General features: G+C 37.8%; 1 protein-coding gene across 3 annotated transcripts in view; it reads left to right on the top strand.

Moving 5' to 3' along the window:
- Positions 1-12,376, top strand: part of RTN4 (reticulon 4) — a 72,237-nt gene that overhangs the window by 55,987 nt on the left and 3,874 nt on the right. For all 3 annotated transcript variants that reach the window (XM_011237865.3, XM_019792852.2, XM_011237873.3), the window contains 2 exons: positions 214-421; positions 5,002-5,140. In XM_011237865.3, the coding sequence (XP_011236167.2) occupies positions 214-421; positions 5,002-5,140 (347 nt within the window). The remainder of the gene's footprint in view (positions 1-213; positions 422-5,001; positions 5,141-12,376) is intronic.

Below are 12,376 nucleotides of genomic sequence, written 5' to 3'. Positions count from 1 at the left end.
ATTTATGGTAAATAGATGCAGGTATGATACTAATTTACAACTTAGAATGGGTTTCAAATGCAGCTTACAAAGTTAATCTTTTTGTAACACTTTAGATTTTGCTTTTACTTTAGAAGTCTTTTTGTTTTTGTAGGTGGAGCAAATATAAATGTGCCAAATCCAAATGGATAAAATCATGTTCTAATTTCAGATTTCTTCTTTTTTAATTTTTAGTTGTTGACCTCCTCTACTGGAGAGACATTAAGAAGACTGGAGTAGTGTTTGGTGCCAGCTTATTCCTGCTGCTTTCATTGACAGTATTCAGCATTGTGAGTGTAACGGCCTACATTGTCTTGGCCCTGCTCTCTGTGACTATCAGCTTTAGGATATATAAGGGTGTGATCCAAGCTATCCAGAAATCAGATGAAGGCCACCCATTCAGGTGAGATGTCTGGAAAACAAGGCACACGTTGGCAATGCTATAAACAGGATTAGTATTAAGACTTCATTCTGTAGAGTTACAGGCATGCTTTTTTTAGTGCTTAAAGATTTTTGCTAAAAAGCTATAGCAAAAGCATCTGCTTTTGAGATTTTTGAGATTTAAGGTCATTTCATGGGCTCATGATGGAAAATACTGGGTTTACTGGGTTTGTGTGTCGTTAGCCTAACTCTACTACGTGTTAGTAATGTTTATTAGAACTAGGTATTGATTATCTAATTTTCCTTTAATGGAACCTATGTCTTTTTAACATGGTTAAGATTGGTGAACGTTCTGTTTTCTTTATTGCTTACTTTTTATGCTGATATTTGAAATACCTTTCTTACCACTAGTACGTGCATGTTTTTTCTGTAATGCTGTCTTGTGCCTCTGTGTACTCTCGCCCTTCCTTCTCTAATTTCGTCTTCTTGTTCCCTAAGGCATACTTTTGTATTGTCTTGTTATCCTTTGACGAGCGTCTATATGGCCACTCCTCAGTCTCCAAACCATCTTCTGCCCTTACTTTTAGAGTACACTCACATCATATATCTAATTGGTAATGGGACATACCGCAGTTTGGGTCTTCTGCCCTGACTTCAGACTCGGCATGTCTTTTCCCCAGTTTTAAAAAATGGAGATATAATTCATGTTTTATAAAATTCAGTGGTTTTTAGTATGTTCTCAGAATTGTACGATCATCATCGTCTAACTCCAGATAGTCTCATCACAGCAAAAAGACATTTCCTATCCATTGGTAGTTATTTCCCACCCAGCCCCTGACAACCACTAACTTAGCATGTTTGTAAATGAACGTTTTTTCTCAGACTTACCAATTTCTATCAGTAACGCCACTATTATCCTCATTTCAGGCTCCCAATTTTGATGTTATCTTTGTTTCCATCTCACGTAAGGAAGATAACTAAGTTGGGTTGTTTTCTCCTGCTTCCTCAGTGTAAACCACAAGTCCATAAACTATAGCCAGGGCAAAATCCAGTCTGCTGCCTGCTTTTGTAAATAAAGTTTTATTAGAGCACAGGCATACTCAGTCATTTAGCTGTTTTCATCATGCTGTAATAGCAGAGTTAAGTAGTTGTGTCAGAGACTATATGGACTTCAAAGCCTAAAATGCTTTCTCTTCGCCCTTTACAGAAAAAGTTTGTCTACTCTGGCTGGACTTCACTTGTTACCAAATTGGGTTCTGGTTACCTTGGTTTACTTCAGCTTTTATAGATGTTGTCAGATTTTCCTCAGATATTACTTTTAGTATATTTTTAGGCATATGGGCTTTCTGTTCACTATAGAATCAAGTCCAAATATCTTTATCTTGTCTCTCATTCATCCATTCTAGGGTTTTGTGCCCATTCACGCTGCCTTTTTAGCTTCTCAGATGACCTAATCTATTACACATTTTATTTAGTTCTGTGTTTGATTTCAAGATGTAACTTTTTGAAGAAGGTTTCCCTAACACTGGCTCCAAATGATCTGAGGATTCATTTCCTGTTGCACTAAGTATGGCTTTGAAATGTTCTGTAATTATTTTGTATATGAATGAGTATGTAACTACCGAGAACATTATCTAGTTGATATTAATGGGTAAATGTAAACTGACTTTCAGACTTTACAGGAAGAGATCTACTAAATTATTTTGCGTATTGTGAAGATTGGTTATTTGTTTTGCTCCAGCTCTCTCTTCATATTGATGAAGTAATGATGCTACATAAGTTTGGGAGGGAGACCAACATTTATGAATGGCTCTGTATGTCCTTGGCCTTTTACGTACAGACTTATTTTCGTAACAACTCAATGAGACAGATGGTATTATTCCATTCCGCAGAGAGGGAAACATACTTGCAGTTCAGTAACTTGAAATTGTGGCTTCAGAATGGCAGAGCTATATCATGCCAAAATCATAGAAGAATATGATTTTTAATTAGATAAATTGAAATATATAAAAATATTGTCAAGCTAAAACTTCTATATTATCTAAACAATAAATTTTAGACTTTTTTTTATTTTAAAGAAAACATTGAGAAAAAAAATCTAGTGATTCTCTTATTCCTTATTTCTTGAGAAACACTCTATCTTTCATTCAGAGGCCTTTTTAAGAGTCATTATAAATTCAGTCAGCATGGCAGTTTTACCCTGTTGGATAGTTTTTCCAAGTTCTCCCAGTCACGCTACTAATGGTGGTACCATACAGTCTCTACCTAACACCTCCGGTCACTGGAAAAAAGTGCTGGCACTGCTGGCATCGCGTCAATATCACATACGTGCCAGTTGAATGAATGTAAATATCCCCAGGAGTTTATTGATGGAGAGTGCCACTTGTGCCTGCTGGCCAGGCGTCTTGTCTTCAGCAAGAACAAAAGCAGTGGTATAAAGCAGCAGAATACCAACTTAAAGTTATGTCAGCTCCGTGTTTCTCAAAGCTGCACAAATAAATTATTGCTGATTTAAGGGTAGATGTGACTCTTTGATCTTTTTTTGACTTGGTAATAACTTGATATGTGCTGGTTAATCAATAATAATTGTCTTAGTGCTGTGCCTTCATAGTAAAGATACATTCCTGGTTTTTAAGAGTTTGTACTTTCATAGGAAAGATATGCAGGTGTACACATGTCCATATTCCAGGACTGGATATGGTCAATGCTATAATAATACTACAACAGAAAGCATTGTTAGAATTGCATAATAGGGTCTCAGGGAAGAAAGAGCCAGGAGGTTCATATATGGGTGGGAGTTGAGATGGGCTGAGAGGATATGCTATTACTACAGAGGTGAGAGGAGAGCATTGTGGATTGGGAAAACAGTGTGATGAACAAAGGCAGTAAGATTAAAAAATGTTTGATGAATGGCTCATATTTGGCTTGAGTAGTGAGAAGTCAGGTTGGAAAGATTGTGGAGGGCTCTGGTGGAAAAGTTGGAACCATAGAATCACAGAATGTTTGAACCTGAAGAGATTTAAGAAGGTCTGTTTCTCTAATTTTATGGAGTGGGAACCGTGACCCTGAGAAGTCAAATGGCTGTGGGGTCACACAGCTAGATAGTAGCAGGTCTTCTAACTCCTACCTGAGTTCAGTCTAAGTAGCACTATCTAGGATAGCTTAAATAAAACTAACGTGGCATTGGCTGAAGGAATGGATTAGGATGCAGACAGATTGGCGATTGGTTTGGAGACAGAATGTTCCAGTTTTTTTTTTTTTTAAAGATTTATTTATTTATTTATTCATTTGACAGAGATAGAGACAGCCAGCGAGAGAGGGAACACAAACAGGGGGAGAGGGAGAGGAAGAAGCAGGCCTCATAGCAGAGGAGCCTGACGTGGGGCTCGATCCCATAACGCCAGGATCATGCCCTGAGCTGAAGGCAGACGCTTAACCGCTGTGCCACCCAGGTGCCCCAGAATGTTCCAGTTTTTAAACAATGAATACTCAAACTCGAGAGATAACATAGTAAGTGAAAATGAAGAGACATATTTGGGACATATGACAGAAGTAAACTATGGGACAGGGAGTTATGAGAGGGCTGTTCTTTCCAGTGTGAGTAACTAGTGTCCACCAATATCGGGCAGTGATGAAGAGAGACTAGGTTATAAGGAGCTACTTCCCAGAGATAAAAACGTATGCTTAGTATTTCTGGATTGTTTCTACGCTACCAAGATAAAATGGCTTCTGGGGTGCCTGGGTGGTACAGCGGTTAAGCGTCTGCCTTCGGCTCAGGGCGTGATCCCAGCGTTATGGGATCGAGCCCCACATCAGGCTCCTCCGCTATGAGCCTGCTTCTTCCTCTCCCACTCCCCCTGCTTGTGTTCCCTCTCTCGCTGGCTGTCTCTATCTCTGTCAAATAAATAAATAAAATCTTTAAAAAAAAAATGGCTTCTTTGAAACAGTAACTAATGAAACAGTTCCTTGCATTCCTGCAGATGACTTTTCTTCTTCATTACAGTTGTTTTCTTAAATAGAACGATTCCAGCTGTCTTAGTATAGATTAGTGCATCTACATGGATGGTAACTTTCATGTTTTACTAACATTAGCCCCATACTTTTGGCAGCCATTTCACAGTCTGGGCCTTGACATATTGGGCAGTTTCCCCTAAAAGTTAGGCTGAGAGATTGTAGTATTGGGGAACAAATAGGATCTTTGCTAGGAAAATCTAATGAGACAGCATAATGTCAACTTGAAGAAAAAAAACCAAATCCATAATAAACTACCATTTAGTGAGTGCTTCTTTGTGCCTGCTTGTGAATCCTTGTCACGGTCACTTTGAAGTTACACAGACAAGTACGTAGCAGAGCTTGAGATCAAGCCCAGATCAGTCTGACTTCAAAGCAAATGATTTTTTCTGTGCTCATCAGCTGACCCTGTGCATGTCAATGAAATATGCATTGATTGGTGAATTTTTACATTGTGCTTAATTTGGAAACAGTAGGTTTTTATAGTAAAATGTTTTATTAATGTCTTGTTTTACAGATACATAATTGCTGATTGACAGACACCCAAGGACAGTCACTCTGATCAGTGACAGGATGTGTTTTGTTTTCCAGGGCATATTTGGAATCGGAAGTCGCTATATCTGAGGAGTTGGTTCAGAAATACAGTAATTCTGCTCTCGGTCATGTGAACTGCACAATAAAAGAACTCAGACGCCTCTTTTTAGTTGATGATTTAGTTGATTCTCTGAAGGTAAGCTTATTTGCTTTTCATTTTTGATATACCCATAATTTAATATCAAAAGAATGGAATGTAAAATTCTACTTTTCTATATTAAAGGAAGTGACAGAGATGTAGTGAAATGTTACTGTAAATTTATGTCAAAAATCAGAATCCCATCAAATATTTAAAATGGAGGAAAGTACTATTCCTTTTTAAAGGAAAATAAGTTATAAAGTCATACTTTTGCAGATCACAAAGATTAGAAGTCCGAAGATTATACACTTATCATCATGATCACTGAGTCATGTATAGAATTGTTGAAACTGTATTGTACACCTGAAACTAATGTAACACTGTATGTTAACTATACTGGAATTAAAAACTAAATTTTAAAAAATGCAACAAAAAGGAAAAAGTGAGAAAATTAAAGGGAATTTTCAGTGTAGGAATGAATATTACCTAATAGTTGATACTAGGTGTGATTTAATCTGTTTGCCTTTCTTTTAGGGTCTGGTACTTAATTTCTTAGCTTATGTTTGATTCATATACACACATAAGCTATTTCATATCTTAGACTCTTAGAATTTTTATTCTGGAAAAGCTTTAATACTTGGAAACACCTCAACTAATCTTCAGTTGGTAATTGTTGGCAGTCTTTCTTCAGTTTTTGGATCTTGCTATAGCAGCTGTTAGGGTCTTACCTTGCAAATAAATTTCCCCAAAGTTCACTGACTCAAAGCAAGCACTAAACCAACTTCTAACATGAGCTCCAAGCACTGGGACTTTAGTTTTTTACATAGAACTTACCATTTGTGTTTTGTGTGTTATTGCCTGTGACTCTGCTTAAGACAGACTCATTTCCAGTCTAAGCCTGGGTAGAAATGTACTATGATAGTACTTAGAATTTTTCGTTCACTAGAGCTATGTACTAGTTTGCATAGGGATATCCTAGCCTATGATGATTGGGCCTTTAAACTCAGTGAAGCAATTTCTGAACTGGTCAGAATACATTTAAATGCTCAATGCTTTTAACAAACATTTTAGCCTTAATAAGCTGGTAGATGGGTATTATTTTCAGCTGTGTCCTTCCCTCAGCTTACAACCCAGAATCTCAGTTACTTATAAATAACATTAATGGAAAATAATTTAGGGGACGCCTGGGTGGCTCAGTCAGTTAAGCATCTGCCTCCGGCTCAGGTCATGATCCCAGAGTCCTGGGATCGAGCCCCACATTGGGCTTCCTGCCCAGTGGGGAGCCTGCTTCTTCCTCTCCCTCTGCTCTGCCCTCTCATGTTCGCTCACTCTCTCTAAGTAAATAAAATCTTAAAAAAAGAAAAAAACTTAGTTTCCTTTTATTAATATCTTTTTCTTGTAAAGAGTGCTTGCATTTAGTGACATTCTATAGTAGTTCTTTGAAAATATGTCAGTCTGTAAATAAAAGATCATAGCTATGTTATTTGGGATGTTTGATTAGTTTCAAAGGGAACAAATAAAAATACTGTGGAGTAAATGAAATAGAACCTTGTACATATGGGTGCTAGAAGAACCGGTCCCTATTCACTGAAGTGGTATTTGCTATATTATAGCTTGACAGCTGGGGTAGAACATGTGTGAAAAATCATCGAGAAGACACTAGTACAGTTTTAGATGAAGTGTTCGTGGGTGGGAATTGGTTGAGAAGACACACTATAAATAGTGATAGAGCTTCAAACAAAAGCATCATGAAGCTTGATAGAGGAGAGAGTCATTATTTTTATAGACTTAATAAAAATTGCAACTGGTGTAGGCCCGAAGTCATCCTTCATGTTTGCACAGTGTAGCCATGCAGGCAGCTCAGTGTGTCTGCAATACTCTTCTTAAGAGCAGAGGCGTCTTGAAGAAATTTGTTTAAAAACAAAACAAATTGATCTGGGAATGATTTGGTATGTTCCCGTTTTTACAGGTTTTAGCAAGTCTCCACATGTCTTAGTAAAAACAAAACAAAACAAAAAAAACACAAAAAAACCTTTTTTGTTCTTTCAGATTTTATCATCCTGTATATACAGTCCTGTGTGTACACAGTTACATGTGGAAATACTTGGCAAGGACTAGAGGAGCATGAAAATGTTAGAGAAGGCCTGATTAAATACACTATAAATATCTTTTAAATCTGTTTTGCACAGATAGTTGAAAAAAGGATGAGGAAGTTTTATGAATAAATTACTCCTCTAAGATGAAGAATTTCATTTCACTGTTAAATCTCCATTTTTAATTTCTTTTGAAAATTACCTTAGATGCTCAGGGTTTTTTTTTTTATTTTTTAAAGCAGGTATGTTATTCATGATGAAACTAGCATAAATGAGAAAAACTGAACTTGGTAAGCTTTTGCCTTGAGTGACTTTGACATATGTGACTCTGGAGTAACAGATGTAAGCACATAATGAGGCAGATTTACTTCCTGAGACACTTAATTTTTATGAAATTTTCTTATTTTTTAAAAACATCCTTTTTTCTTAATATTGGGGGAAAAAAAGACTTGCATTAGAATTATATTTGACTACTCTGTCTCCTTATGGATCAGCAGTACTTCTGAAAAGAAAACTTATTTGAGTGGTTTTCCTGAGCAGTGTTTTTCCCAGAGCTCAGGGAAAGCTGCTTGGTGACTTCCGCACGTGGTGGTTCTTTCGGGGCTCCAGATAAGTAACAGGTGCCTCGGCATATTAACACATAGAATGAACTTTGCATTTAGGTCTCAAAATCTGTGGAAGCAGAAGAATAAGGCAGGCTATGTCTTTTTCTCCCTATGCAATGGTGATGGTAAGCACTTGGTAATTCAGCTGCGCATTCTGATAAGATACACCGAGTGTCTTCCTTGAGAAACCTGGTAGTTCTTTTGCTTGGGAGACTTTAGTTAAACCTTTTCTTTTTTCTTTCTGTCCTGGGCTACTGAGGGTGCCTCCAAAGTCAATACACTTTTTCTTTTTTACCTTTTGACCCCCTTTAATTAAAATTAAATCTTAATGTCATTGTGTGTAAGTAGTACAGATTCCATCTGTTTGTTTCTACCGGATAAGGGTATTACAGAAACACAGGGTGCTTGCTTAAAATGTCTCATTGAAAAAAGCTAACAAAAATCTTAACACTCTTGACTCTTCAGAAAAATGACTTAGTATTCCCTTTCTATAGATAGTTCCTTAAGCATTTACCACTCTTATTCCCCCCGGTTTTTGTATATACAGTGTTGTGTTTTTTGTTTTTGTTTTTTTTGAAAGAAAATTATTTCCTTCTGACTTCTTTTACTTTTTGCCTTTTAGCCACAGCAGCCAGTAGAGCGATAGATTCTCCCTAAAGCAAGCAAAAAAAAAGATTTTTTTCAGTTTGTTCTTTACTTTTTCAATGTAAAGAAGAAATCGGTTTGCCCTTTTAGACTGATTTATTTCCTTATATTTAGAGTCTCAATCTGTTGAAAGTTTGCTAATAAACAGCCCCGGTGTCTCCAGTTTCCAGATGAATTTGTTAAATAACAGTGAATTTTAAAAAACTTACAATAACGAGCTTCTAACTGGAATTAGTTTGATTTTGTATGATTCGTCATTAGGAAAATGGATACCACCCTAAATTCAAGAAAATGCAGTGGAGTCTTATAAGTTTGTAAATGTAGAAAACACATGGTATCAAGTTCTGTGGTGTATTTAAAACAATAGCTTTTAAACAAAAATTTGAAAGAGGTTTCTGTATAACTCGCGGTCTTCATAAATTTGGTGCCCTCACGTTTATATAAGCTGCATTTCTAGATTCTGGGTCACGGTTACCACTACTTCTATTTGAAACCTTCTTCCTCAGAAAGTGAAAATTTTAGAGCCACTATTCTTAGCATGTGAAACTCTTTCTTCTTGCTCATTACTTTTTTTTTTTTTTTACAGTGATTTTAAAAAATCACATAAAGTGATTTAAAAAAATAAATAACCGAACTCCAAGGTTCCTGAGGCATCAGGCCTGCCGAAAAAGCCATGATGTAGCGTGATGTTTATCGCCTTGTCTGGCCTAAGTCTCCTTTTGGTGGTTGACTTGGACAAATAAGACATGTTTTACAGATTTCTCCTTTTAAATTCTTAAGTAAAGGCTCCATTTGTTTTGCTCCTTTGCAATTAACGACAAGCTCCTAAGCCCTAGGAAGGATTCGGGTGTCCACAGATGGAGCAACGATACATTTCCCGAAAGATTAATTTTAGTCAGATATGGGCAGAAGCACTGACAAAATAGTTCTAATTCCATTCGGTAGAACTTATTTCAAATATTAGTATAAAATTTCACTGCAGCCCAATGTTTTGTCCAATCCTCAGGATTTGTTTTAAAGGTTCTATTTCTTTTTTTTTTTTTTTTTAAAGATTTTATTATTTATTTGACAGAGACAGAGACAGCCAGTGAGAGAGGGAACACAAGCAGGGGGAGTGGGAGAGGAAGAAGCAGGCTCATAGCGGAGGAGCCTGATGTGGGTCGATCCCATAACGCCGGGATCACGCCCTGAGCCGAAGGCAGACGCTTAACCGCTGTACCACCCAGGCGCCCCTAAAGGTTCTATTTCTTAAAGTGGGTTTGTTCCACTGAGTGCCAGACATCAGGTGGGGGGAGGAGAATGAAGGAAAGGAGAGGAGAGGAGAGGAAAGGAGGAGTGTCCTCTAGGAAAATTAAGTTGCAAAAGCCATGTTATAGAGCCTTTTCTTGGAGGGTCTGTACTTTGTTAGTCTCTGAGAAGTCAGAAAGAGGCAGGATAACTTTAACCCACTGATATCTGTTAACCTTGTTTTAAATAATACCCGTGAGTAGCAGAAAACTAGTATACTGTAGTTGAGCATATTTAGACGCCTAGTTAAGGTTTCTGTTTCTGTGATTGATCTTCTGTGTAAGGGATCTTTGATAGGGTTCATTTTAAAACAGTGGTTCTCTGTCTTGGCTGAACACTGGATCCATCTAATAAACTGTAAAGGGAGAAAGAGAAGGAAGGAGGGGGGTCCCTTCTCCTAAAATTGTGATTTAACTTTTCTGGGGATACTGCCAGGAGAGTCACTGTTTTTAAAAGTTGTGGCATTAAGCTATAAACCCCAGGGTATATTTTCCCCCGACTCCCACCTCCCACTCACCACCACCCCCACTGTAAAAGAAAGGCATATGACAGTCCCTGCTGGGCTCAGCTTGGAGCTTCTTGAATAAGGCTCCAGGTTTGATTAGAGGGATCCTGCCTTTTGAAACCTCAAATCTCAAGAAAAAAAACTGATAACTTTATTTATCAGATACCCAGACCAGGTGTTTTAGGCAGAGGTTCTTATTTTTCTGTAATACAGCTTTGGGTGGTGAAGACTAGATTCGGTATGACTGTAGTTCTGTGACTTTCAGTGAAAATATGTGTTAAAATTATAAGAAAATTTCTAGCAATAGTTGCCTGCACATCAGGCAATCATGATGCTCCAGAATACAATCTTAAATCTGAAAGTGAGCCAAAAAAGGTCTGAACTCCAGAAATAGCTGACCCAGAACAACATTAAATCTAGCCCCTGGGCTCTTATGTGGTTATTAACATACACATTTTGACAGTTTCTGCTTTCTCCGGCTCACAGAAAAATTAGAAGGGAAATGGGCTAGGGAACATGTAGGCGATCAAAGCGACACTAATGAATGGGGCTGAAGATTTCAGAAAAGGGCAAAGAATTTTTAGTTTAAAAATGCAGGAAAAGTTTGAAAATGTCAGAATTGCCAGAGTGTCTGAAATTCTGTTATGCATTCTTCCTCCAGTTTCCTTACAAATGTTCCCCGGTTGTTGAGACATTATCTAATAAAAATCTGCAGAGCTTTTTAATGAATACACAGTTAAGTTTAATTCCTGTTCCCCTAGGACAAAAGGACAAGAAGACATGGCCCTTGCTCACTTTATTTATTAGACCTTCATCGTGCTTTGGTCCTTTTTCCTCCTCTCTCGTTACTGCCCAAAGAGAGATGAGCTCTGATTTCCATGTTAATATATGCATTGGCTATAATGGCACAGAATAGTTGCCATGGTCTAGCATAGAATTTGTAGGTCCAAAATGCAAGTTGCCTGTTTTGTTTCTTAAAGTGTTTATGGACCTATTCTTTGCCTCTTTATGATAGCATGCACATTGGTGACAAATTCCCATTAGTAATGGTTACTTTGTAGGTGATTGTACAGTAGAGCAGAGCAGACTGATTCTGGAGTCAGATAAACCTGAGATCACTGTGACCTCTGGTCTGGCAACTTGCTTAATTGTTATTTGCCTTGGTTTGCTCTTCTACAGGGAGAATAATAGCACTTCTGGCATTGTGATGAGATTCACTGGCCTAATATATTTGCAAAAAAAAAATATTGCTTTTATTATATAACAGTTCCAGTAATTGTCAGTTGCTAGATGCATGTCCTTTCTCTTCTCATGCTGTATTCTCTGGAAAACCTTACCTAGCATTTTTATTTTGGGCCCCTGAAGTGTTAAATCTTCTCCAGATCGCAATATTTAAAAATTCTATGATAACACATAAAAACGTGAATTTCTGGTTTTTCTCTTAAAATGGGACATTTTGGCCACATTGGCCTGGAATACTTGCCTGGCAACAGTCTGGAGCTGAGGTGTGCATGCCTCTGAGAGAGGGAGAACGTGTAGGTCTGTCTGCCTCAGTCCTTAGGCTCCTTCGTGCATTTAGGGACCTGCCTGGTCCCACAGACAGTTAGTCTTTCTGCTGTTCCTTTCTTTGCCTTTGGGTAGTGTGGCTTTTAGGAAGAGTGTTCTTCAAGAGGCAAGTGCAGTGACATTTGAGTCCCTTAGATGGGCTTGGGCCTCTCTCCTTGTGGATTTGGAGTCAGCCTTGTTGGTGACTTAATGACTGAATTAGGACTTTTGATTTTGTGTTTGTTGGTATCTGGATTCTGACATGACAGAGGTATCCTTATGGCTAAAGCAATTTCTTCTACAATGTGGAAGGTTGACGCTTTTCCCTGTAGACTTGTGGTGAGGGATGAAAATGTGAAATGTTCTAGAGCAAACTTGCTTAAGCGTAGAAGTTATGATTAGCTTCTGCAGTAGGAGTCTGTAAAACTGAGAAGGAAAAGGCTTGCTAACTGGAGTCATGCTTCAAACCTTTCTACCATAGCAATTGCTGAGACCAGGGCAGCATTTAATTTTTGATTTTCAGCTGGCAGGTGTTAGGAATGCTTGACATTTGTCACTTGAACAGTAGTTAAATACAGTTGTAGGAGTAACCAGAGGTTGCTATTTGTAGAAC

This window comes from Ailuropoda melanoleuca, chromosome 4, assembly GCF_002007445.2.
Source record: "Ailuropoda melanoleuca isolate Jingjing chromosome 4, ASM200744v2, whole genome shotgun sequence".
Taxonomy (NCBI): Eukaryota; Metazoa; Chordata; class Mammalia; order Carnivora; family Ursidae; genus Ailuropoda; species Ailuropoda melanoleuca.
This window is presented reverse-complemented; position numbering and strand designations above follow the sequence as displayed.